This window comes from Carassius carassius, chromosome 37, assembly GCF_963082965.1.
Source record: "Carassius carassius chromosome 37, fCarCar2.1, whole genome shotgun sequence".
NCBI lineage: Eukaryota > Metazoa > Chordata > Actinopteri > Cypriniformes > Cyprinidae > Carassius > Carassius carassius.
This window is the reverse complement of record NC_081791.1, coordinates 18,494,942-18,521,194: the sequence shown is the minus strand read 5'-3', so window position 1 is coordinate 18,521,194 and position 26,253 is coordinate 18,494,942. Positions and strand designations below refer to the sequence as shown.

Genomic DNA, 26,253 nt, shown 5'->3' with positions numbered 1-26,253 from the left:
GTACTCTACAGTGTTCTGTGTGCACCTTTTCTGTGTTTAATCTTTAGTGCTACAAGTCGTCAACGTTCTTAAAATGGAAATGTAATATACAGTTTCTATTCTGTAAACTGTGATTTTTGCCGTCCAACAAATACTGTTCTAGATCTTGTAAAATATAAAGCTTTCTTTAAAATCTGAGGGCTTTGAATATGAAAATATATCAAATGGGATATTATTCAAAGGTGTAATGATTAACTGTCTGTATGTATTTAGTCTAGAAGGGGAGTTCCACAGCGTTTTGTTTCTGTTGTCTATTCAGATGTTCTTTCTGTAGCACTAACTGATGAATGAGCTATATATGCACCTGCCTGATCGATAACCGGAAATCTCGTCATATTTCTGTTTCCAGCCACAGAGAAGTGTAAAGCACTTATGCATTTGTCAATGAAAAATGTAAAAGTTGCCATTTTTCTTTTTTTAATACATGTGACCAAATTTGTAAAGCAGGTATAAGATTTAAAAAAAGAAAAGAAATGTTCATATTTCAATGTTTTAAATCGGATAAATAAAGTCAAAATCCATTTATGACAGATTCCCTTGCCTGCGTATTAAATAGTTAAGGATTTGTCCAGAATATATGATTCTCACACATTTCAATAGATTAAAAAAAGTTATATGGCAATTAACAAATGTAAGTGTTAATTTAGAGATGATAAAAAATTACTATTGTTGATGATATTTAAGGCATTGGCATTATATCACACTCCATAGTCCCCATCGAACTACCAAATAAAAGACCTTGATGTTCATATGTAGAGAGTCCATTTAATTAAATGGCTTCAAAAAAAGTTTGCTTACAGAGCAAAATGGTGAGGTATGAAGACCTTTCATGTGACTCTGGTCTCCCTTCAGATCTTGGATAAGAAGACACTAGTGGAAAGAGTGCAGAAAGGAATAGGGTGGATGTAGCGATCACCTTTTCATTCCATCAGATCCAAATGCTACAAGAACATCCCAGTCGCTCAACAATCATCTAATCCAAGAGAAAGAGTTGACTGAATTACCTTCGCAAAGCCCTCTTCAACTGTGTAAAACAGGAATAGCCATTGTATCATAATGTGTCTATGATGTTTGGAACCAGGTCTGCTCACATTAGTGGCTTAAAATTTATTTTACAATGAATTACACATACTGTATATTTTCTTGCCTGAGACAAATTATCATTGCTTTTATCTAGATTAGCTATTTACACGCAAAATAATGTCAAACCCCCTAATCTAAACAAGACATCTATGCATGCATTTATGTTCAGTGAAAATGCCTGAAACTGTATGGATCAGATGAAAAGTACTTTGGAAGTATAGACTCAAGTTTTGTAAATCACACAATGGGAAGAAAATTAAGTGCTTTTATCAGGTAAAAGCTAAAAGTTAGGATTTTTGCATTTTGCGTGTTTATTATTTTATATGAATGATGGTGTGACTGTGCTTCTTTTAAAGAAACACATGCTGGGCCATTAGGCCACAGTTAAACAATACAACAGTTTAAAGCAGACTCAAAGAGGGATCCAAAATCCCAAAGGATTTATAAAGGTTTTAGTTGTAAATTAACATCCACCTAAACCAAGGTTAAATTTTTGGAGATAGAAAAAATAACATTGCATGAATACAAACACGTGGCGAATGGTGGAAATGGAAGAGCCAAACTGGAAACTCTCGGAAAACACACACACACCACGCACAACTGAATAATGTCGACTGTAAGTAGAATGTAAAGAAATTGGTTGCAAAATGCTAATAATATAGTACATGTGTCACATCTCTGAAATATCAAAGAAAAAATTAACTGAAATGAAAGAGATTTAAACCCTGTGAAACTGGAAAGCATGCAGAAGTCCACTTCTAGTGTATTTCACTCTTAGTAGACTAGAAACGACAGAGGTGCCCCTGAGCGGCGTTAGCCACCTGATCTCGCTCCCTATACCTGGCGGTACAGAGCGCAATCCTCAACAGGAAGTCCTCTTCTTACCCTCATATAGTCCTCGGGCAGAGGTTATAGTGTCTCGATTGCCTTTGGAATTGTGTGTGATTCTCCCTACAGAAAACTCTGTTGGTATGTAAGAGGTGTGTGAGGATGAGGTGGGAGAAATGATAGTATGTATGTATCTGACGCATCAGGGATCCAAAGTTTCCTGGCAGTGTTTATAAGGCTTGTGTTTTGATCTCAATCGACTCTCCTCGGGTCTCCTGCTGGGCTTCGGCCTCGGGAGGTCGGTTGCCCTTGAGGACAGCCAGTCTCTCGGACAGGCCGCGCATCCGGGGAAAGAGCATGAAGTCATAGAGCAGAGCGCCCATAGCACTGCCGATCATAGGGCCCACCCAGTACACCTATCGGAAAGTGAGAGAGAACAGATAGAAAATTGTTGCATCTATGAATTAGTTAGCAAAATGTTCCTTCATCTAAATACAGTGGAAATTTGCCTCACCCAGTGGTTAATAAAGTTCCTGAAAAGCACAGCAGGGGCAAAAGACCTGGCAGGGTTCATTCCAGCTCCAGTGTAATACATCTGCAGAGATTAATGTCAAGTCAAGTCAAATTTATTTGTATAGCACTTTTCACAATACACATTGTTTCAAAGTTGGTCATGTTTATATATGCAGATTTATAGATGTTTTAATTTATAAGGAGCCAGGCAATAATATAGTTACATTTTGCAATAAATAAAAAATTATCAAGAAAAAATCTTTTTAAAATAGCATTACATAACTAATAGTGTCAGTACTCTTTAACTGGTGGGTCTAAATTGAAATAGGCTTATTAACTTTGAAAAGGGAGAAAATGTTCAAAGATGTCATTAAACAAACTCTAGAGTATTTATCTGTTACTTGAAGAGAAAAATGTTATTGTCATCATTTATTCACCAACATGTCATTTCGAACCTGGATGACTTCTTCTGCAGAACACGAAAGGAGATATTTTGAAGAATTTTTGCTATCTTTGTCCATACAATAGAAGTAACAAAACAACCCTGGACCCCACCGACACTGACAGGATAAAGTCATAACGTCACATGATGGTGAATAAATGATGAAATTTCCATTTTTAGGTGAACTATTTATTTAAAACAGTTAATTACTTGATGTTTGTTTTACCTAGTGTTTGTTCCACATGTTAGGCAAGTAAGTTTTTCTACGTAGTCTATTTCATATGAAGAACTTCTGCAGCAGTGTTTATTTGCAGTTTTTGTTGACATTTTAGTGCTGTTTTGCTTAGTAAAATCAGGGCCAATAGAAAACCATTGATTTTTTAGCCTTTTGAATGGCATCTTACCCCCAGCAGGTGGCCCACAAGCACTGAGAAGCCAATGGACAGGGCAGCAGACCCAAGTCGACCATTTCGCCTCTCATCCGTCACAGCGAAGACCACAACCACGAGTTGCAGAGTCAGGAATATCTCTACAGTGGTGGCCATTCCCACACTGATGCCTGGCTGAAGCTGAAAGCATATATAAACACAGTTTACAAATCACAGTAAAAATAGTTATCCAAATACATTTACTGTCCACTATTTTATTTATGTGAAATAGTCTTCCTTTAGCAGGTCCCCTGATGGTTTCAAACATTGATCAATCATTTTGCATCACTAGTTAACGATCCATTATTTCATCTAATCAGCTCACTAAAACAAATACACTCTCTTACTGTGTTCAGGCCAAGATTGCCTCTCATATTGCTTGGCGTAACCCCATACAGCACAGCGGCTCCAGCTAGAGCTCCCAAGCACTGAGCACAGATGTAGAAGAATGCACGAAACAGGGACATCTGGGAGCCAATCAGGTAGCCAAACGTGACAGCCGGGTTGATGTGGCCGCCACTGATGTGACCGATAGACTGGATGAGTGTCGCAGCTGCCAGACCGAAGCAGAAAGCAACTTGAAGCACGTTGTGTGGTCCAGTGGTCCAACGGAGAGCTGATCCCAGCCCGAAAAACACAAAGAACATGGTGCCATAGAACTCGGCAAACACAGCCCGCCAAAAAGACATGGACCGGAACTCCCACATGGCTGCGATAACTCAGAGGCGATGCCAAGAAATGGAGGGATATGAGTGTGAGAGGGAGAAGAACCTCCAAAAGAACCAAAAAGAGCTTCTTGGATGTGATCTCTTTGATTTTTTTGTGGATGGACACAAAAAATAAAATGCGTAGAAACTATGGGAAACCAAGCATAAATGTTCTAAAAACCTAGAGAGTTTGCGCCAAAAGCAGCCCTTCTTTACAAGTCTGAAATCATCTGTCCCATTGATTTCTATCCTGTGGTTTTTGTCATAAAACCTTCAGTGTGACTCTGGCAGGTGATGTCTGCATCTATGTAAAAGTTCTAGATGATGTTTAATAGAAGAACACGGATAGACAAATGATGAGCATGTCCAGCAGACATTCAACCTCTCTGATGGGAAAGCGAGAGGCCAGAGGGGTATTTATAACGACTGTGACCTTCAGTGACACTATAATCCTTTGGCAGAATTGTGGGAGGGGGCTGCAGACAATACAACAAATCAAATAAAAAAAATCTTAACCCATTACTCTCCCGCTTTTAGCTTATGGTTGTCAATCTAAAGCTTAAAATACTGCCTGCAAATTTGAAATTGAGTGATGTTAAAATGTTAAACACTAACTTGGTGGAAAATTTTTCTAATCATAAAACTTTTGTTTTGCAAAAAAATACAAAATAAATCCTGTCTCAAACTTTAGGAGAAAGGACATAAAAGAGGCAAAAGGGGAAATAGCATGTTAATCAGATTTGGGAATATGATGACATTTCAAAGAACAGCCCCAGAGGAGAACTTTCCCACTCCAGCTCACGATAGGAAACAGTGTTTAGAAACTGTCTCTTCTCTAGCCCCGGCTACAACACCAGGGCCCCTTAAAGGGTCTAGTGCCCTTCACAGTGTGGATTAAGTGCTGACACAAAGAAACAATACCTCTCGTACAACAGAAGGAGGCCTCGCACGGATGTATCGAATCATAACTGACACCCCACATGCACAGGACAGAAAATATATGGGGGTCAATATCACAACAGAGTGCCTTTCAACGCTCAATACTCAAAACACTGGTTTTAATTTCCCATTCGCTTTATGTTATATCATAAATAGCAGACACTCAATTACTACAGAAATATTAGCTGATCTCCCACACATTTTTGATAATGACTTTTTCACATAGTTACGGGCCATTATTCGAAGCATAAACCATAAGATATGTCCACCCTGTCATGGACATATATATTACTGTTAAATATGTTTTCATTGCAATATTAAGATGCAAATTATATTTTCTGAAAGGTATGATGTTCCTTTAATAAATGGTTATTAAAAAACCTATATAATAACAATAAACAATATATTAATTACATCCTCAATCACATTAATATATACCCCCCCCCCCCCACCATATCATTTTATTTTTTAGCAATATTAACAACAAATGAATTCTTTGTCCACCCTGTCATGTTTATGTCCACTCTATCAAGTCTAAGTGGCCAACAGGGTGGACATTTTTTAAACAACGATAGGGTGGAAATGTTGAGCATATTAGCTGACCAAACTGTTACTAGCTAAATATTAGTCTGGTTTGTTCAGGAGAATTTGGTATATTTCAACTTACATATTTTGAAAATATTATATTCTAATCACTTCTGGCATATTTTATGCCGACAGGGTGGACATGTTTAGCTTTGGCAAGTTAGCAAACTCACACGAAGAAAATTTGTCACCAACTTATTCACCTCAGCCACTGAAGAGACAAAAACAATCTGTAACCTTGATGTCACTAAAGGGGATGGCCTTTACTTAAAGGAGCAGATTCCCCAATACAACAGGGTGGACAACCATTCAAGGGACATGGACAAACTCTTCTTTTTTATTAAATAAAAATATAGTTTATAGTTTCAATACACTCTAATTGAGTAATCTCTTATTTAACAAAATATTAATAGGAGATTTTTATTTTATTTATTTATTTTTTTTATGATTTGACAATTAGTATTCTATAATAGTATTCTACTATCATTCAAATTGAATGAGCAGTGCATGGGACATAGCAAAATAACACAGATCCTCTTACACAAAACTAAAAATGTGTCTAAAGACCCAAGTAATGCTTTTGTTATGAATATAAAAATTTAGCCTAATATAACACACCCTTTCATAGTCATTTTTAAAGGTGTCATGGCACAAGTTATTTATGTACAGGACACCTAAAGGCACTCTACAGTGAAACTGATGCATAGGTCTTTTAGTAAAAACATTAAGAAAAATCTATAATAAATGAATGAAATGAAATATTAGATATGAGTGTGCATGCAAATGCATAAATGTACATTACAATGTAAATAATATAATAGAAGGCAGATGCTTTTACCTAAAAAAAATAATTTAATTTAAAACAGAATGCAAAATGTTAGTTATTATTACTATCAGCAGCATTATTGTTATTAAATTTTTTATAGTTATATATTTTTGCATGTACAATTTTTGCATATTTTTGCATATACTCTTTACATATACATATTTATAATTATTACTAAACATATAGATTATATTTAATATATTATATACAGTAGTCATAATAAATATAATAAATATAATATAATATAACGTCAATCAGTTTTGATATGTTAGATAGGTTAGTTACACTTGTGCAGCTATATCACTTTGCTTGTGGTCTATAATATTGGTAACAAATCTATAGCATCCCACACCATTTTTACTGTAATTGCATGAAATAGTGACTTTTTCACAGCACACAATGAGGGCTTTGCTGTAGGACCCCCTACCCTGGTCAGGACAGAGCCAGCTGGTTCTGTGCAGAACTGATTAGGCAGAGTTTTACATTGTGTGTGCTGGCAGGACTGCTGGCCTGAGGCCCCATAAAGCTCTGGAAAATCCATGTTTGGATGCAGGAGGTGATAGTGGGGTGGGGGCAACACTGAGCCTCTTCTCTGGGCAATCATGGTGAGCTATAGACTAGTGAAAGAATACTGCTTCGCTTGTGTTTTTTGCTCTTTCATCTGGGATGAACCAAAATGCTGGCAGCAACAGTTTCTGTTGCCTTCTTTGATTAAAATTGTTATGGTGGGATTTGGTTGTTGTCTGAAATGAGCATGATAACTACTCTGAAGGATAAGTCATGGAAAACACACTCTAATTTTGTTTAGTCAAGAATTTTCAGGCAAGTGTTAACTCTTTCTATACTAATTCTAGCCTTAAAAACGGTCTCAGATAATAACAACATTGCATTGCAATCATTCTTGAATCGGCAATCATTCTTCACCCTAAATAAGGTAATTTAAGGTGAAGCACCTCCTAAATAAATTAGGTATCGAATATCTGTCATTGCCTCTCTCCAGTTTCATTTTTGGCAAGATAACCGACCAGGCCATATGGATTTGCTTGGAAGCAGGTGTTTTTAGTTGCGTTAAGAGTCGTGATAACTCTGCAAGGCCGGCTCAGAGTAACCAACTTTTGTGTGTCCATTGTGGGCAGGATTACTCCACACCACTGCTTGCTCATTTGTCCATAAGCCGCCTTTTGTTGCAGAAGAGAGATAGCTTAAAACCGCTTGCGTGAGGATTTTTCTATTACCTCTAGCACAGACTGCTGACTCCAACACAACCCTCATCGACCTCCCATACCGCCACTGTCTTAAACAAAACGCTAGCTAAGGGAACTCAAACCCCTAAAATATACCAGATATTGGTTAGAGATGGTTAGAGATTCAGACTCGTAACCCAAAGGTTGTGGGTTCGAGTCTCGTGCCAGCAGGAATTGTAGGTGGGGGGAGTGAATGTTCAGCACTCTCTCCACCCTCAATACCACGACTGAGCTGCCCTTGAGCAAGGCACCGAACCCCCAACTGCTCCCTGGGCACCGCAGCACACATGGCTGCCCACTGCTCTGGGTGGTGTGTTCAAGGTTAGTTTGCGTTCACTGCTGTTGGATGGGTTAAATGCAGAGCACAAATTCAGAGTATAGGTCACCATACTTGGCTGTATGTCACGTCACTGTTTATTGCTTCTTTTTGGAGCTTCCAAGACATCATCTCCTCAGAAAAGAATATATAAATGAAATCTGGTTTAAGAAAGGGCAGTTCTCTAAGGGACTTACTTAACCTTTTGAGGGACACCTTGTTCTGGACTCTAGTCTGCTCAGTGGAACCCTTACCCTTCTGAATTAGAATTGTTCAATCAGAACCCAGAGCTCAAACCATCAGGATAATATGTAGATCGGTGCTGGAATCCATGGACTCCTCACACCTAAAGTGGCTGAACAAAATTAGCACATCTGGTGACAAAGTACTTTTCTTCATTCTGGGATGAATACTGAATATGTGGTGAATGATCAATAGTGAATGTTTTCAATATGAGCAAAACCTTAAAGAACTCTATGGGGTAAATAAGTTTAGGGATTTTGTACAGTCTAGTTAAACCATGTTAACCACAATTTAACCATGGTTTTGCTACACTAACCAAAGTGTAACTATGGTAGTTTTTGTAAAATTGTGGTTATACAAATGGTAGTCAATAGGCCAAAAAAAAAACCTGGTTACTAGTTTTGCATTATAAAACCGTGGCTAATTTTCGTAAGGAATTCTTCTAGCAGTTTGAAAAGTGATGATTCTTTCACAAACCTTAAGTTAGCATACACGATATTGTCCTGAAGTTATTACTCTTACCAAAGAGGCATTTAACTGACTTTTGACTAATGTTGTCTCCTCCAATGTGGTATCACTTCTCGAAAACTCAAAGGGCAAATTCATTCTTGCCAGGTATGTTCAGCGGAAATGGAACTACAGCGCTCTCTTGTGGTGGAAGGGCTGTTCTTCTCTTGACGTGATTAAGACAGAATGTTCCGGAATTTCCGCTGGCAGGTTTTTTTCCTTTTTTAGGTATGCACCGACAGATGTTGTCCTGTCATCGATTTGATAAATCCATATTTCCTAATGCAATGTCAGCTTTCAGTGTTCACGATCAATCTCATATTTAGAACTGGGTTATTTTACATGCTTAATGTGAATTAGAAAGTAAAAACACTATATTGTAAAATAGAAAAGGTGGTTAAGAATTTAATTGTAACTAAATCTTAACCAATAGTTAACTATTTTTTTATTATTTTTTATTCTGCTTCCAATAATTTCATAAACCTAAATATCATCTGAAATAACAGGCACTACTGCAAATGATCCTTGATACAGATGTTCAAATAAAGGACAAAGAATTCAAAGTGTTGTTCAGAGACAGTTTATTAGAAATATGTAGACAAAAACCTCACTGCTTTTAACAAACTTAAATTTATAAACCTGAACTGACAGGTCACAACATTGTTTTCATCTTTTAGTCACACCTGCACTGATATTAAGAGTGCAAACACAAACTGGTCATCTATTGATAAGTTACCCTATGTTCTGTACAGCTGTGAGGCATATGCTTTTTTTAATCACTTATCTTAACATATATGGAAGAAACCAGTGTACAATTGCCTGCTACACGTCTAAGTGTGATACAAAACAACAAATACTAACTGCCAACCGGAAATCATTTCATAAAGCAGTGTGTACAGACAGGACAATGCATTCTAAACATGTTGAATTAACACATATACCTATCCGAGGGGCAAAACTGCAGCTAAAACACATAAAACAGGGGTTTACCAATGAATCAGTGCAAGGGCTTTGAATATGCCATTCTGATTTCAAATGCAGCACTAGTGAAAATCAAATGTCTCGGCTGGCATTTGCAATAAAGCAGCATGTGCCAATACTTCCTTCGCTCACACACAAGGAAATCGTAACCTCAACACAACAAAACAAAATAATATAATTAAATAAAATGTACAGTTTGAATGAGAGGGAGAAGGCGGAATATGTCGATAAAGTCATTCATGTCCTTTTTCCATTACTACAAATTACAATGTATACATTACATGGGTGCAATAACCCCACTGACATTGAGGGAAAAGCCCAAGACTGTAAAAGCCATTGAGTAAACGGAGCATAAATGGTGTCCACAATGCATCATCGAGAGCTCGTAATTGTCCATGCAGAACAGAAAAGTAAAGAATGTATTGGCGAGGGGCTGACATCGCCATCAACACAACAGTAAAAATTCATTCCTTGTGACTTTCTGCAATAAAACTGTTTCAAAAACAATGCAGTTTTTAAATGGCTACCAACTCAAACTTAGTCTCTTCATTTAAGCGTTAAGTGAAAATTCTTGCTTTCTTCTGCATGACGGTTTGATCTTCCTTTACTCAAGGTCTGGCATTTCTGGAGGGGGGGATTAATAGTAAATGAGTGAATAAATAAATATTTTAATTACATGTATTTTTTTTAACAAACGTCAGTCAAGTTTTAGTCAAGTTGTTTTTAAGAATACTGTTCATTAATACTATATAAAATTATAACGGCTAACATATATTTGGTTTATATGTATTGATTTTCAAAATAATACAATGAACAAACAAACATCACACAGAGGACAGATATTTTAAGAAAACATACTTTCATCATCACTATCTGCAGACTCCTGGAATGAGATAAAAAAAACAAAAATATTTTAGCATAGCATTTATTAAGTAACTAAACTTTGTTAACTAAAAATAACTAATGAATTAAAAGTTAAATAATGGGATGCCTAATGAGCGGATATGGCAAAAATAACTATATTCTTAAATTTAACAACATTATGGCTTGAATAATTCTCTCACATCATCTGCACCATCCACATCTGGTAGGTCATCTTCCCCACCCATGTTGTTCATCATCTTTAAGAAAACAAAATAAAAACAATTAAGTATTCCCTTCACAAAATTCCAAGAATATCTATATTATTAATAGTAATATATACAGCCACGAACCTCTGAAAAACGGTCAAAACTAGACAGGTCTTCATCGGAGTCATCCTCCCAGTCCTTCCAGTTATTGAAGTCAACACTGAGCCAATTTAGCTGTACATTGAGAAACATTAATTAACACGTGCTCTTATTACTAAATGAAGGTACATAATTTAAACCGACCAAACACTGACTTTTGCTTTTTCTTTTGTTAACCTTGGCCAAGACTTGCCAGGTTCTGCTTTTTTTAGACAGCAAAACACAGACCTGTCTGTGCGTTTGTGTTTAGACTCCTGCAAAAGAATAACAGCGTTCTCTGTGACACAAAAAAAATACATGAGCCCTGCAGATAGAGCTTTTACAACCTGAATTAGAACAGAAACCATCAGGTGGTGTACTTACATTTGGGTCAATGGACTCAAATAGTTCTACTTCATTATGGTGTTTCATGTTATCTGTTCCTCCAACACAACTAAAGCAAAACAATATAGCATATTACAATTCAGAAAGAACCACTATAGTTCCTATAGTTCTATATTGCATTGCATTAACGTTACGTTATAGCATCAAATACTTCAATAAAGCACATATTAAACACCAGTTCATGGCAGCACATGGAATAATTATATTTTGTAATGACAATTTCATAACGACTAAATTTAAGACTTAACAATAGCTGCATTTAGATGGACCCTACTAATCTGATCGTAATAGGACTAGAAGCACAATCAGAATTTTAAAAAAGTCATATGTAAACACTTCAATCGGATTGAATTTGCCAGATCCGACTAAAATTTTACTCGGATTGTAAGGGGTGGTTTTTTCCTTTTTTAATCCGAGCGAGAGGACATGTAAACACTTAATCGGATTGAAAACTGAAACTGGAAAGTACTGCGTATGTGCAGTGACGAAGAAACAGCATAATGACGTATGAGGGGGCCCTTTTACTACAGGTTTTTTTTTCCCCTAAGCAGCACTGCACAACAGTTCATGTGCGGGTTGTAGGCTAATTAGAACCCGAAGCATATAAAGATTACATGTGCTTTTTAAAACAGCATGCGACAACAGTGGAAAACTCTGTATATTCATGAGTGTGCGGATGTCAAAAGAGTAAATCTGATCAGAAGCTTTTGACATAAAGGTGCATATCAACCCGATCACTTTATTTAGCATTCATGTAAACACTATGATTGGATTTATCAATCAGAATTAATTCATTCCGATGGAAGCAAAAAGTGTCCATGTAAACGCACCTACTGATTGAAATAAGATGTACCTGAAGTCAAGCTTTGTTTTGTCAAATTTAACTTGGACATCTTTGCTGTCTTCTATACAGAATTCAATGAAGACGGCCTCCCGTCTGTCATACCACTTGGCAGTTGCTGGCTGCCTGCAAAACGAATGGAATAAAAACATTAGAAAATATCTGGAATTAAAATATATTTGAAAAAACATGCAGATCATCAAACTAGACTTCAATATGACATTTAAAAAAATGCATTTAGTACTAATGGGGTACATGGTGAACTAAGCAACCAGCTAAGTGCATTTGTTAAAAGGAAAACTACACACTGAAGTGCAGCTCTAAATTGACCCTTCGCTAAGCCCCGCCCTCCTTAGTTACTGTTGCTACGCCTGTCAAGCTTTAGTGCCTGGCACGTCTATTACAGCATGTATGCACCGCGTCTCGAGATAATTAGTCATTTTTGGTGAAAAGGTGAAATATCTGAGAGAGCAAGACAAAAGGGACTGCAGTATGCATTCGAGGGATACATCCAAGACATAATATGCAACTGATTAGAAAATAATTTAATTAAAATTGAAGCTAAATCCTACAGGTCCCAGAGCAAGCAGCAGCCGCCTCATACGCTGACCATTCAAATAGGAAACACACAAACAGAGGAACAGCTATGTTCATGCACAGCAAGATAAGTGAAATTTGAAAGTAATCTAATAATTATAAATCAAACAGCTTATCCATAAATCTTGTGGAATAAACACAAGACATTAGCCTGACCACTCCCTTTGTAATGATAACATACTCCCGCTTATATTTTTAGTGTGCCAGGCTACTTCTCACACATCAGGAAGCAGGTAAGTTGAAAATGAGGTTTATGGTTATAGTTATGGGATTTGGCAAATGCTTTTGTCCAAAGTGACATACAAATAAAAAGTTTTTGTTAATCCTGTCGACATGTAGTTCCTCCCACACTGCTTGATCCATGCCTGGCATTTCTCCCCTTGGGTTTTAGCTTTCGGGAAGGGAAAAAAATTCCACCACCCCATCCAAACTCTTAAGATACCGGGTATCAGATTTGCACAACCCATATGCACAACGCTTCGACATGTTTCCCTCGCTCAAAAGCTTGCCAGACCTCCCGAGCCTAGTTACGGTTGCTTAGCCACGATTGGCCTGTGGCTGTTTTCGGGCGTGGCTTAGCGAAGGGTCAATTAAGATGTGCCAGCTGGAGGCCTTGGCAGGGGTGGAGCAACAATTACTTTACCGTGACAACCAGTTGGTATCGATAGGCAGGTTCATGTATTGCCTCTTAGCAATCTACTGTTGTCAGATTTATTTGGTGATTTCCAATATTAAATTAAGCATAAGCTTAGTGAACAGTTTTGGAGTATTTGATGTTTCCCAATTCAAAGAGATAGGTGTTGCCCGAGAGGTGTTTCAAAGATGGCCACCAAGTGACATGACTTGTCTTAAAATGACTTTAATTTAATCATACACCAATTAATATGTCAAGCTGTTTTCAATACATTTTTTTGTTTAGATTTGCTGTATTACGGGCCATATTAATTCTAATCATCAGGATTAATTCCTGCTGCAATCTTAAAACAAGTTGCATCAGTAAATTTGAGTTGGATAAAGACGGTCTCTCTGGCTAGCCAAGCTGATGCTCAGGTGGTTTATTCTGAAGGCTGGGTGGTCACATGTTTTTATACAGTCTATGGTGGTCACCTGTTTTTATACAGTCTATGGTAGTCACCTGTTTTTATACAGTCTATGATGGTCACACAGTATGATGGGTGTAACCCCAAACCCTTTTAAAACCATCCAACATACCAGCCTTATTAGGCCTGGACAGCAAACGAAGACTTATCAGTTGAACAATTGGCCAATTGAGCACCAGCTTGGAAGACTAGCATAACCAGGTTTTAAGACCACATTAAACCAGCAAATTTAGGCTGGATTAAGCATGTGTATTTATTCCCAGCAGGGAACACCCTGTATGTCCTGATCTGTGTAAGGCTTAATCAAGGTCCTAAATAACGCTAGTAACGTTACATTTTCCTGTAATGCAGATAAAAGCTTAAATAAACATAATCATGTAATAGTAAACTGAGCAGAAGCTCTGATGTTAGCTGTGTAGTAACTACAGGCCTAAACTAAGTTAGCGGCTAACCAGCTAGCTAAGCTCTGCTGTGGGATCAATGTGCGCTATTTTCCTCACCGATTACGATTTTTTTCTATACAATTTGAAACTGTCTTCCCTAGAATGACTAGTACTGTCCTCAATATCCATGTCTAATAACAGCCTTATGTGAGAAAATCTCGTTTGTCTGATAGAGGTTATGAACACACTTGCTAACGTAACTAGCTAGTAAGTTAGTGCACTGGCGGCTTAACTCACATGTCGATATCTTCTTTCAGTTTTCACCAAAATCTGCGTTGCCACTCGCGTCCTCTCGCCTGCTGTAGTGTTTAGAAACAGCGCTGTCAGATCAAAGCGAATGCATAAAGACAGAATCTAGCTGTTTATGCTCCGCTCTGTCAACCTGCACAGGATGCGTGCGTGTCTACTCTCTGGCGCCGTGCGCAGTGACGCATCATCTCAACGTTTCTAGCGACTTCTGCTGCTCGCTCCGAGCCCGGGCCACGCGCGCGCCCTGAGCAGATGTGTCTCCATAGTAACAAAGGCATCGCTCCACCCATAGACAGTAAGGCTCCACCTCGACTGTTGTAGGATGCAGGATGTCAGCTGATGCAGGAATCATACGTATTTATAATAATGTGATATATAATAAACTTTTTTTTCTTGTATTCTCTTTTCTTTCGTTACGTTTCTCTTATCTAGAGTCAAAATAAAATGTATTGTCAAGTTTTTCAACAATTACAATAGAATATGGCCAAAGCATAGTACTGAAAATAAAGAAGGCGAAGTAAATAAATTAAACGACTGAAGACAAAAAGAAGAAATAATAATAATAATAATAAATGGCAGTAATGTTAAAGTGATAATTTAAGTAAAATTTAAAGTGACAAATTATTTAATTATATCTATCTATCTATCTATCTACTATCTACTTTGGCATGATGATTTGCATACAATATGGTCAAAGCATCAATACAAAAAAAGTGTCATCAAAATAAATTCAAATAATTAAATAATAATAATAATAATAACAGACAGCAAAGTTAATAAAGAGATATTTGCAAATTCTTATGAATTTAATATATCTATCTCTCCCGTTAATATACACAGACGGGGTAAAAAAAAAAAAAAAAAGTCAGACAATAATTTACAAGATGTTTGATGATGTGTTTTTTATAAAGAGCGCCACACAATGGTCACATCCCGTAATCTAATCCAGCTCAGCCAAAAGACTAGAATGACGAACTTCCTGCCTACATTATCTTGTATTCAGGGGATCTTTCGCTGTACCTAATGACTAAAAGCGAACTAACTGATAACGAAATATGACATAGAGACGCCCAGTTAGTGTCGCGAAGGAGTTCAAGGCGAATCAGTTTCGTCGTGACAGTCAGCGATGTTCTTTGTATGCTTGTTGTCTTCCTGCTGTGGCCAAGGACGGGGAATTGGAAAACCACAAAGAGACTGAGCTGGTGTGTTGATCGAGAGAAGTGTCATCTGAACTTGAATAGGATATCCCAAGCATTAATTCGCCAGGGTTGTCGTAGTTTTAAGGCACGTTCAATGCAGCGGTCGTCTGTTGACTTCTTCGTCGAGTGGAAGAAGGCATTCTCCAGCTGCAGTAGGTTCCCTTTACATTCACCTCTTCCGGCAAAGTCACTACAAACGGTGAATTCATTTATTACACGAACACAATAGGCTTCATCTCAATGTGTTTTTACATTATTGTTATTCCTATTTAGCAAACGCTTAGGTTAAGGCAACTGCCATCCTTTTCTTCATCTGTCAGCTTGCTGGACGATCCGCAAAATAAACAATGTGTTGATCTAACTTGTCTATTTATTTTCTCTAAAACAGGGAAATAGGCCTGTTACTGCAATAAACGAGAATTTATGGGATCACAAGGTAATTTAGCTTCAATAACGTAATCACTGCAAGCATCAAGTGACATTCATGAGCAGGTAGAGAAACAGAAGGATCCTTTGTTTATACAGTGAACACATTTCAGAGCAGCTGATGTGATTTTACACAGCTGCCTGTTGGTGTTGAACGAGCAATACTCAGCACAGCCTATTCATGCAAGAAACTTAATTGTCTAGAATATTCCACCCTTCTGCTGCACAGCCACAAATCGATTGGATTGTGAAAGGTTAAATGACATTATGATGATTAAACCTAATACTATAATCCTTTTTATAAGAGCTTAAGCACAAGGAGCTCATAAGATCTGGCTGAGAAGAATTTGCATGCCACCCTGCAGCTCTTGTCGGGTGTGAAGTATTGTGAATTTATGCGGGTTGACTCATTACACGAGTATTATTCATCATATGTTTCTCCAGACAAGAAAAGGGTGAACTGATAACAAGTGCAATTTAATATTTAATCAAAAAAATTTTAATAAGGTAAAAGGTTTACCAGCACTGTAATTGATTAGTTAATATGACACCAGTCAGTCACAGCAGTCTCCTGTAGTGTGACATGCTATATTTAATCTAAAACTAGTTTAATCCGCATTTTAAATTATTAACATTTTTTTGTATAATTATTACCCTGTTCTTAAGACCTCATATTAATTGAGAAACTGCATAAAATTATTTAAAAAATGAATGCATAGAGACAAAATAAATGTAGACAGAAATGACAAATATTAGATTTTTTTAAAATAAAAGTCATTTGTATGTTTTATCTGTAATTATATACTACGAGTTAAAAGTTTAAAATAAAGTAAAAGAAGTATAATAAATGTTTTCTATTTGAATATATTTTAAAATGTAATGTATTGTAATGGATTTCAAAGCCTGAATTTTTAGCATCACTACTCAAGTCACATTTTAATATTCAGACTTTCTACTTAAAAACAGAAAATAATTCTTAAAAAAAAGTACTGGTAGTGTATATGATTATTATAATATATTTTGCTATATATCATATATAATTCTTATATTTTTTGTATAATTATTATGCTGTTCTTAAGACTGCATAAAAGTAATTAAAAAGATATGGATATTATTAAATGGATATTTAAAATGGTACAAAATCTGAGGAAATAATCTCCTAAAATAACATAAAATATACACTTTTCTTCAAAAAAGATAGATATATAGATAGATAGATAGATAGATAGATAGATAGATAGGTAGATTTATATGTATATAATAATTTTTAACATAATTTAAAATTGTATTTATTTACTTTAAATTTATTTACTTTTTACACTGTGTGTTTCTTAACTAAAATACTGGAAAGAAGTAATTCAACTAACTTTTATTTTTATTTTTATTTCTTTTAAAATAAATATATGTAGCATATATTTACCACAAGAAAATGAGCAAAATACTAAATAATTGCACCATTTTTAATGTTCATGGTGGCCTCATGATGACTCTTACAAACGGATCTCTTTTTCCTCACAGTTTCATCTGATGAAATGAGCGTGCGAGCGGGGCAGGGCAGTGACGAGGTGCTGGTGTCGCAGGCGGTGTGGGATTACCTTGCAGCCGCAGGACGACCCTGGTTGGTCGACTTTGAGGACAAGCAGGGACTGAGTGCGGACATCATCCGGCGCGGGGAGCGTGGCGGCTGCTGTGCCGTGCGGCTCTCCCCGGTGGAGGGCATCAGCAGGGCCAGGGCTGGAATGGTGGAGGGGCCAGTTTCTCCTGTTACACGGAAAGCTTTCATAGACTTATGCCGTTGTGCCCGGAAAGAGATGACCAAACAAGAAGCAGCTCCTAAAAGGAAACGTTCTCTCTTACCATGCATGACGGCAATGGAACCAGACGGGGAAGGGAGCTTGTTGCCGCCTCCTCCCCCTCAACCACGGCGCTCGCAGAGGCAACAGCAGAAATACAGGAAAAATGCAGACATGGACACCTGTGTGGTTTTACCCATGCAACATGAGGCCGCAGCAAGGACCGGCGCCGAATTAGCCATCACTCGTGAAGAAGAGAGTACCGTTTGCTCTATCTGCATGGGTGAAATGGTGGAAAAGACAACTCTGGACAAGTGTGGCCACTCTTTCTGTCGGTCCTGCTTAGAACAGGCATTTCAAATCAAAAAAGCGTGTCCTGTGTGCAGGCTGGTATATGGGCAGCTTATCGGTAACCAACCGGCCAGTGGGACCATGATGGTTGAAAGAGACCCAGACCTTGAGTTGCCTGGCCATGAAGGTTATGGGTGCATATGCATTATTTACAGTTTCCCTCCCGGTTTGCAAGCGGTAAGTACTGCTTACATGCAGATAACAGCAGCGTGTTTTGCATTCAGATAACCACAGACCAGCTTTCATTATACCGCAAAGAAATTCCACACAGAATCTATTAATCACACACTGTTATGTTTTAAAATTCTTTCAGCAAGAGCATCCAAATCCTGGGGTGAGGTATCCAGGCACGGACCGAGTGGCATACCTGCCAGACAGCCCTGAGGGAAACCGTGTCCTCCGCATGCTGCGGCGGGCCTTTGAGCAGCGCCTCATCTTCACCATAGGCACCTCCATGACCACCGGCATGCATGATGTTATTACCTGGAATGATATCCACCACAAGACCTCCATATGGGGTGGACCACGATGGTATGCACTTTAATATTTGCTTGCTAAATTATATCAGTGGGAATCAGTGATCCCACAAGCATCTCTTCCCTGGAATTGCTTTTTGACTTGACCATAAAACTTAAAAATGTAAAGCCGTTGGTTTGGGTGATACATTAATTGATCAAAAAAGTCAAGTTCTTTCATAAAACTCCAGATGGCGCTGACTGATCGGTTCTTAATGTAACTGATGATATTTACAGCGTAAAATGATTGGTTCTTGTTGCATATGCAGCCAATGAACTTACTGGTTTATATTAAAATGACTGGTTAGCATCCACTTGAGAATTTTGCAACATGCATTCAGAGTTCCTCTAAAACCCTCCACCTTGCACAGCTCTGCCTATATAGATCTGCTACGGGTTAATTTATATGCTGTTTGTGCAGCAGCAGTGTCTTAAATACTCACAGCACCGTATCACCATATGTAGTAGCAGTTCCTGTTCTTGCTTGCAGCAGCAACAGCAACAATCTACAGCAATAACAACAGCAGCAGCAGTGTAACAGATCTATTCCTCCTAGACCAAATAGATTAACATTGTATCTTCCAAATCTTCCATGATAGAAATACAATAAAAACATTAGTACTGTGAAATATAATTACAATTTGAGATATATGTTTTGTATTTGAATGCATTTAAAAATTTCATTTATTGCTATGATGGCAAAGCTGAATTTTTAGCAGCCAGTCTTCATTCGATTTGTTGCTCAAGAAACATTTCTTATTATCAGTACTAAAAACAGCTGCTTAATATTTTTGTGGAAGCCATTTTTATTGATGGAAAAGGAAGTTCAAAGGAACAGCATTTATTTGGAATAGAAATCTATAGTACAGCCACTTTTGATCAATTTAATTGCCTTGCTAAAATATATATATATATGTATATGTATATATGTATATGTATACATGTTTGTGTATATATATGTGTGTATATATATATATGTGTATATATATATATATATGTATATATATATGTATATATATATGTATATATTTTACTGACCCTAAACTTTTCATATCATATACTCATACATTATTCTATACATTTATTTAATACCTTTTAATATGAAAAGGCCAGAGAAACATTTTGCTAAGCTTCAACTTTCGTTTTAACTTAATTTTATTTTATTTTTTTTTCAGCTTTGGTTATCCAGATCCTACATACCTTGTTCGGGTGACAGAGGAACTGCGAGAGAAAGGAATAACAGCTGATTGATTTGTGTCGAGCACTTGAGAAGTTTCAAAGGATGGCAAACGTGTGCGCTTGACCACGGTCTCTTCACAAACACACTGTGGAGTCAAGCCACAGTCATCTGCTGCAGCATTGATTTGGTCAGGACGCTGTTTCACAATGTTTCATTTCAGTCATTTCAGCTTTGGTCTTTAGTTTACTTGAGTGAAGGCAGTGTGTTTCACATACACTATTTTCTTTGGTACAAACCTGGGGTGCACTTTACTGAGACTGATTGTTCAGTGTAGTCAGCTGAGTTTAAGATACCCACTGGACTGCTAAAATTTGAATGTCATGAAGGTGTACACGATTCCTCATCTACAGTACAAACCTCCTCTTTCCTGTTTCAGGTTAGAATCACTAGACTGCTGGCCTCCCTCTTCTAACTCAGTTTGTTCCATCCAAACTATCCTTTAGAACAGCTGATGGTAAGACAAATGGCATAAGCACAGTTCAATGGGTACAGCTGGGAAAATCCCATACAACCTTTTTTCACAGCACTAAGAGGCACTTTTTCGATGGAGGTAATCTTTTTATTATGAGAATTTAAAGTGGATTCTGCCTGATCTTCCAGAGTGCAGGATCTAGAGAGGTTATTTGTGGGCCTTTCTAATTATAAGGTCCTAGTAAAAGAGATGCAAGTCGATTTCAGTTTGTCCTAGCTTTCATCACTTATATCGTATGTTTTTGTCTTTCATTCCAATATGATGTGCATAAAAAGTAATATTTTTTGCTTTATGTTTGTTAGGTTCAGTTTTCCCTAGTTTGTATTTTTATAACTTTGGTCCCATATATATAAAAAAATGATGTCAAACCGAAAGGGCGTTTAAACCACTTAAACCAAACTAAAATGTAATAGCCCTAAACTTTGCTGTAACCATCATGTTTATGTCTCAGACTTGGAGCCAAGCCTAGCACTCAGTTTATTTGGACTAATCAGCAGATTTGTCCATACAAAATTGGTTGAAGTAGAAAATAATTCACAAAATCACAAAAATATGTCCAGGTCACATTTAACCCCAAAATCAAAAAGAAATAGAAGAAATTATATTTCGCAGTAAGATTGTAATACGATTTTTTTTTGTTCCAATGCATAACATTATTTTCTGAATATTTTTCTCAATTTGGATAAATTTCCCTCCATATTTCAATATTTTTTGTTATATCTGTTATTCTCAATTACAGTTTTCATTACTATAACACATATTACAGTAAAACAGTAATGCACTTATTTTTTTATTTTTAGCACAAATGAAAGACTTAATTTAAATAATTGCAATTCATTTGAAATAGCTACAAATAAAATTTTGAAATCCATAATAAATGACACCATGCAAAACCCACAAAATGGCTTTCTTTGAGCCCAATGTATGTACTGTATTTTTTTCTTTTGATTTTGGTGTGAGATATGACCTAGGCTTTGTGAGATTCATCCAAATATCTTAAATTCAGATTTATCGAATTTGATTTATATTTCTCATTTCAATGTTATTGTGCCTTCTGCTAAAGGTCACAGCCTGTTATAAACTAACAGTACTCATTACTTGTTGGTATTGGTACAACTGTGTTTGATCAATATGAAACATTAACCTTATAGCAGTCTTTAAGCTTTACGCAAAATGCATCATAATTTCGAAAGCGTTGATCAGGTCTCAAATTGTTTTGCGCAAACCAAAACATTTACTTTGTATTATGTTTTTTTGTGTGTGTGTTTTTAGAGGTTGCTTATGTTTTACACTTAACAGAAAATAGTATCAGATTTAAGTTTTGTTTTGCTACCATATTCTTTTACTCTCACCTTTATGTTACGAAGGACCAATTCAATCAGGATTTGTAAGACTTAAGTGTTTCTGTCATGCAAAATTCTATGCACTTCAAAATCCGATTTCTGAAATGGACCTCTTCAGATGACTGATTGTTCAAATTAAATAATTTGCCTTTATAGTTGTGTTGATTTGTATTACATATTGAATTGTATGCTACAATTAAATTGTGCTTTAAATTTTCATACTTGAATAAAGGGATTCTGTTCTGTTACACTGTGTTGGGTTTTTATCAAATTCAACTTCTCAGGTTAGTCTCCTTATCTCTGTAAATATTAACTAGCTACGACCTGCCAGAAACTGCAGCTGTCATGCATGTCAGACAAAATGCATTTTTCTCAGAACAAACTATACTGTAAAATTACGATTTGAGCATGTTTTACAACAAACTCCCTAAAAAAACCTTGATATTAGTAATAATTGCTTACTAAAAGGTTTTGTTGTGTTTGGAAAACAAGTCATTTCTGAAAGAATAATACAAATTTTAATGATATTACATAGAAATTGATTCAGTAAGGGTTTTACATCTTTGTATATTCTGTTTTATATTTTTTCTTCTTCATTAAATTTGTCTGTAAAGCCCTAAAGAAGGGTTCCTGTTGTGACAACATGCCCCACTGTTGTTGCACATTATTACAAAGTATGCAAAAGTAATAATGATTGAATTGGTTCAATTTATTAAGTATGTTTATGGAAAGATTTTTAAAATGTAAATTTATAAACAACAATCAGGAGAGGAAACGGCACTGCACCTAAAACCAGTTCGGCGCGCTGCTCTGAGATGCTCATTAGAGGGCGCTACTTCACTTTTAATTCTGAAAATTCATATTTTAACAGTATTATGCTAACGTACTCATCTCAACCATGGTAAAGGCACCGTATGCATCAGTATCCACCGCATCTCTGCTTCAACATCTGGAATGACACTCAGAACAGTAAATAGCACGTAGTAAACATACCATACCACACTATAATACTTAATATTAACCTCTGCAGCTAATAATTCATTCTACAGAACACCTGGAGGGACAAATCCTTGGTAACGTTAACTGTATTTAATGCAGTCTGGGTCTTATTATCTGTCACCTTGCATTGTTTTACTCATGGTTTCTGAGAAAGAGGAGATGCTACGCAACCTGTCCATGTAGGAATTTCTCTAATTTGGCCAGCTTTTACAAAACGACAGATGACTTTGTGCAAGTAAGTAAGAGATTAATTGGACACAGTTTTTGACGTTAAAAGACAACAAAAAAGATACTTTCCATTCCATAAAAAGCCATTTATTTATCATAACACATTCAATTGTCTGCACCCAATATTTGTAATACTTGAGGGGGATTTTGGCAGAAATGCAGTGAAGTGTAGTGCAATGATAAAAGCACTGTGCTGTAAATGGGAAAACCAGTGATGTAATGTGTCTCAGGGCATTTCCTCTGATTATGCCTGTGAGCCTTTGAGCAATGCACTGAATCACTGTCTGCTCTACAATAGTGCCCTGACCACTCTCTGCATCTGTGTGTTAGGTAAGAGTATGGAAATAACACTTGGCACAGGTAACCAATTAGTCTTACTCTTGTCTCTGCTAAGGGTTAGAGCTTTGTAATGCCATGAATGTAATTAGTGGGAAAGATCTGGAGTGGCTCAGGTGTGTGATGCCAATGTGCAGACAGGACCATGAGGCTTTGCATTTGTATGAGTGCCATGTTGATGCGTTTTGGACATCTGCTGTTCTTCCATATCACAGGCCAGCCCATCTGGCTCAGCCAGGCTTTCCTCTCCACAAAAAAATTGTTGCCGCCACCCCCATGTCACTCTGTGTCAGGATTGACAGAACTTAATATTTGTACTGCTTGTTTGCCTGAGTAACACATTTATGGAAGATGATCATATGTTTAGTATGTTTACATATTTGTCATTGCGTCAAGATAAGTAAGACAGGTTGCATACACATCTAGCTCATTTTTTCTTTTTGGGGGAGCTGATATTTTGCGATTTATCATATTCATTTTATAGCCTATGTATTTTATATATTAAAAATAAACATAAATATAAAAAAAGAACTAAACAGAAAATATAGCCTACTGCAAATTTTCTGCCAGAACATTATCCATTAATTTTATAGACATGTTAACACTAAAGGACAATACAGTACAGTGCAAGATAAAAAAATAAAATAAAAATCAATATGGAAATTTCCTTCATATTAATACAGTACATTGTGCTCTATTTTTAAACATTTTTTAGAGTGTGTAATTTAAACAATTATCCTTGATATTTTGAAATTGTGTGTGAAATGGTGCATTAAACAAGACAGACTGTGTGTTCAGTGATTTTGTTAGTCTTTGTACCGTTTATTTCCCTGGGCATCTCACTCATGTCATTATCCATCTGCCTGCATGAAGGGTTGGGAGTTGCAAAGGACAGGGAAACATTGAAATAAAGCCTAAATGCAAAAATGGTGAAATATGTAAGTATGAGCATCCCTATTGTATTTTATGAAAATATATTAGGCTAATAATAATCAAGAGTGTTTGAAACTTCAGGAGTCTTAACAATCTGGTAAATAAATTCTGTGCTTTAATGAGTCTCAGGCACTGAGATTTGTACACATTTTACTGGAGTTGTCCTGTCCACAGACTCAGAGTTACCTTGTGCCCCTTTCCACTGTGCTCTTTAATTAGACAGGATCTGGGCTCTGACAGCCCTGGCATGCTGCCTCTCGCTCTCTCTTTCTTTCTCTCTCTGATTGTCTCTCTATCTGTCGCTGTCTATTTTCTAATCCCAGCACACCTCTCTGTAGCACAGGCGTCAATATGATACACTTTCATTTAACTAACAATGGGCCTAGGGCTAGAAACCAAGAAACTGTTCACTTAAAAAAAAAATGAGTGAGATGTAGGTCCGTTCGGTTCTTACACCGACACCGTACTAAAAAATAGCAGCTCTGGCAGACAATGTTTGTGTTTCTTGCGCTATTGAACAGCAGCCGCAACAATGCTACTGAATTTACAGCGAGAAAACCCCACATGGAAAAAACCTATATAAACATGTTTCAATATAGGTTTTGATATAGGTTTTTAATATATGTGACATATATAAAATTGGCAGTTTTCCTATATTATATGAACATATATATGTACACAAATATGCAGTGTTGGGGAGTAACTAGTTACATGTAACGGCGTTATGTAATTTAATCACAAAATTATTGTAACTGTAATTAGTTACAGTTACTACGAAAAAATGAGTAATTAAATTACAGTTACTTATGAAATTTTTAACGATTACAAAGGGGATTACATTTGAATGTTTACACACATCCACATACAGATTTAACTGATTTATTTCCCAAATTGCACTGACTATTCTGAGACATATCGCCCTAATAATTTCCGGGATGCGGAAATACAGTCTGGTTTGTAGAATCCAGTCATAAAAACGGATGGAATATGCCACATTTTGGATGACTAAATCAAAAGTAGGTCAGTACACTTGAATCAAAACATGACATGGACTAGTGTCTGTGAATATTAAGCCCCAAAAATGCAATGTATGACTTGCACATTCTGCGTGTCTGTGGAAATCAGGCGCGGACTGGACACCGGGAGAACCGGGACAATTCCCGGTGACCTGGCAGCCGATTTTGCCCCACTATTTAATATCATTATTGTATAATTGCCTGCCGAATGTACTAAAGCGATCATTTGACCCGAGTAATCAATGCGAGAGAGGGAGACTATGGAAGCGCACAGCTGGAGCAAAGAAGCAGAACTACTGTTCAGGGTTTCAGGTCAGTTTCATCTGTAAAGATGCTTTTTTGTCTTTGTTTTTTTTAATTTATTTAATCAAGCAGCAGCATGTTGCTCACCAGTCATCACTCAAAATACTATATAAAGGACATCATTATTATCTGTTGTAATGTTACAGTAGTAATTTAGCTGAAAAAAATTCAGATTTTTTTTATAGGTTTAGGGGGAGCTACGACAGACAACAACAAAATTAACATTTTAATATTTAACTATAAATCCAGAGAAAATGGTTACTATTGTTTAACTGTGATAACCAAAAATGTAAAATTATTTTACAAATGTATTTATTTAAAAATAAATACAAATCCATTTGCAAAAAAAAAAAAAATTAAACAAGGTTATTTTACTTTTATATAGGCTAATAAAAGCATGGTTAATTTTTGTAAGGGAAAAATATGAATCGTGTACAGTATTAGGATTTTTCTATAAAGATATTGTAGTATTGGAGAGTATTGTATTGTAAAGTATAGTTTTGTTTAATCTTGAGTATTAAAGTCAAGAGAGAGATGCATAACAGGTCAAAATAAAGAAACTGAAGAGAAAAATG

General features: G+C 36.6%; 3 protein-coding genes across 4 annotated transcripts; 1 reads left to right on the top strand and 2 right to left on the bottom strand.

The window, feature by feature from the left end:
- Positions 1-1,533: 1,533 nt before the first annotated feature.
- Positions 1,534-4,443, bottom strand: mipa (major intrinsic protein of lens fiber a). Its single transcript, XM_059527961.1, has 4 exons — positions 3,681-4,443; positions 3,310-3,474; positions 2,465-2,545; positions 1,534-2,366 (listed from the first exon to the last, which is right to left on the bottom strand). The coding sequence occupies exons 1-4, from the start codon at positions 4,038-4,040 to the stop codon at positions 2,181-2,183; spliced, it is 792 nt and encodes a 263-aa protein (XP_059383944.1). The 5' UTR covers positions 4,041-4,443; the 3' UTR covers positions 1,534-2,180.
- Positions 4,444-9,264: 4,821 nt separating this feature from the next.
- Positions 9,265-14,740, bottom strand: LOC132118256 (prostaglandin E synthase 3-like). The gene is made up of 8 exons (XM_059527960.1): positions 14,513-14,740; positions 12,148-12,261; positions 11,274-11,343; positions 11,066-11,164; positions 10,896-10,985; positions 10,746-10,802; positions 10,540-10,564; positions 9,265-10,305 (listed from the first exon to the last, which is right to left on the bottom strand). Coding segments are annotated over exons 1-8 (477 nt in total). The 5' UTR covers positions 14,515-14,740; the 3' UTR covers positions 9,265-10,285.
- Positions 14,741-15,437: 697 nt separating this feature from the next.
- Positions 15,438-20,207, top strand: dtx3 (deltex E3 ubiquitin ligase 3). Of its 2 annotated transcripts, XM_059527958.1 has the most exons (5): positions 15,438-15,922; positions 16,112-16,159; positions 17,668-18,470; positions 18,607-18,824; positions 19,984-20,207. In XM_059527958.1, exons 2-5 carry the CDS (start codon positions 16,147-16,149, stop codon positions 20,057-20,059), a joined length of 1,110 nt encoding a protein of 369 aa, XP_059383941.1. In that variant the 5' UTR covers positions 15,438-15,922; positions 16,112-16,146; the 3' UTR covers positions 20,060-20,207. The 2 variants fall into 2 exon arrangements, with proteins under 2 accessions (XP_059383941.1, XP_059383942.1); XM_059527959.1 differs by lacking the exon at positions 16,112-16,159 and having other exon boundaries at positions 15,439-15,922.
- Positions 20,208-26,253: the final 6,046 nt, after the last annotated feature.

Coding starts and splice junctions, on each gene's coding strand:
- mipa (XM_059527961.1), bottom strand. CDS start 4,040: ATGTGGGAGTTCCGGTCCATGTCTTTTTGGCGGGCTGTGTTTGCCGAG. Junction 3,475..3,680: donor GCAATCTTGGCCTGAACACA/GTAAGAGAGTGT, acceptor ATATGCTTTCAG/CTTCAGCCAGGCATCAGTGT. Junction 2,367..2,464: donor GGAACTTTATTAACCACTGG/GTGAGGCAAATT, acceptor ACTTTCCGATAG/GTGTACTGGGTGGGCCCTAT.
- LOC132118256 (XM_059527960.1), bottom strand. Junction 10,803..10,895: donor GTTTTGACCGTTTTTCAGAG/GTTCGTGGCTGT, acceptor GTTTTCTTAAAG/ATGATGAACAACATGGGTGG. Junction 10,565..10,745: donor ATGTGGATGGTGCAGATGAT/GTGAGAGAATTA, acceptor ATCTCATTCCAG/GAGTCTGCAGATAGTGATGA.
- dtx3 (XM_059527958.1), top strand. Junction 18,471..18,606: donor TCCCTCCCGGTTTGCAAGCG/GTAAGTACTGCT, acceptor AAATTCTTTCAG/CAAGAGCATCCAAATCCTGG. Junction 18,825..19,983: donor ATATGGGGTGGACCACGATG/GTATGCACTTTA, acceptor TTTTTTTTTCAG/CTTTGGTTATCCAGATCCTA.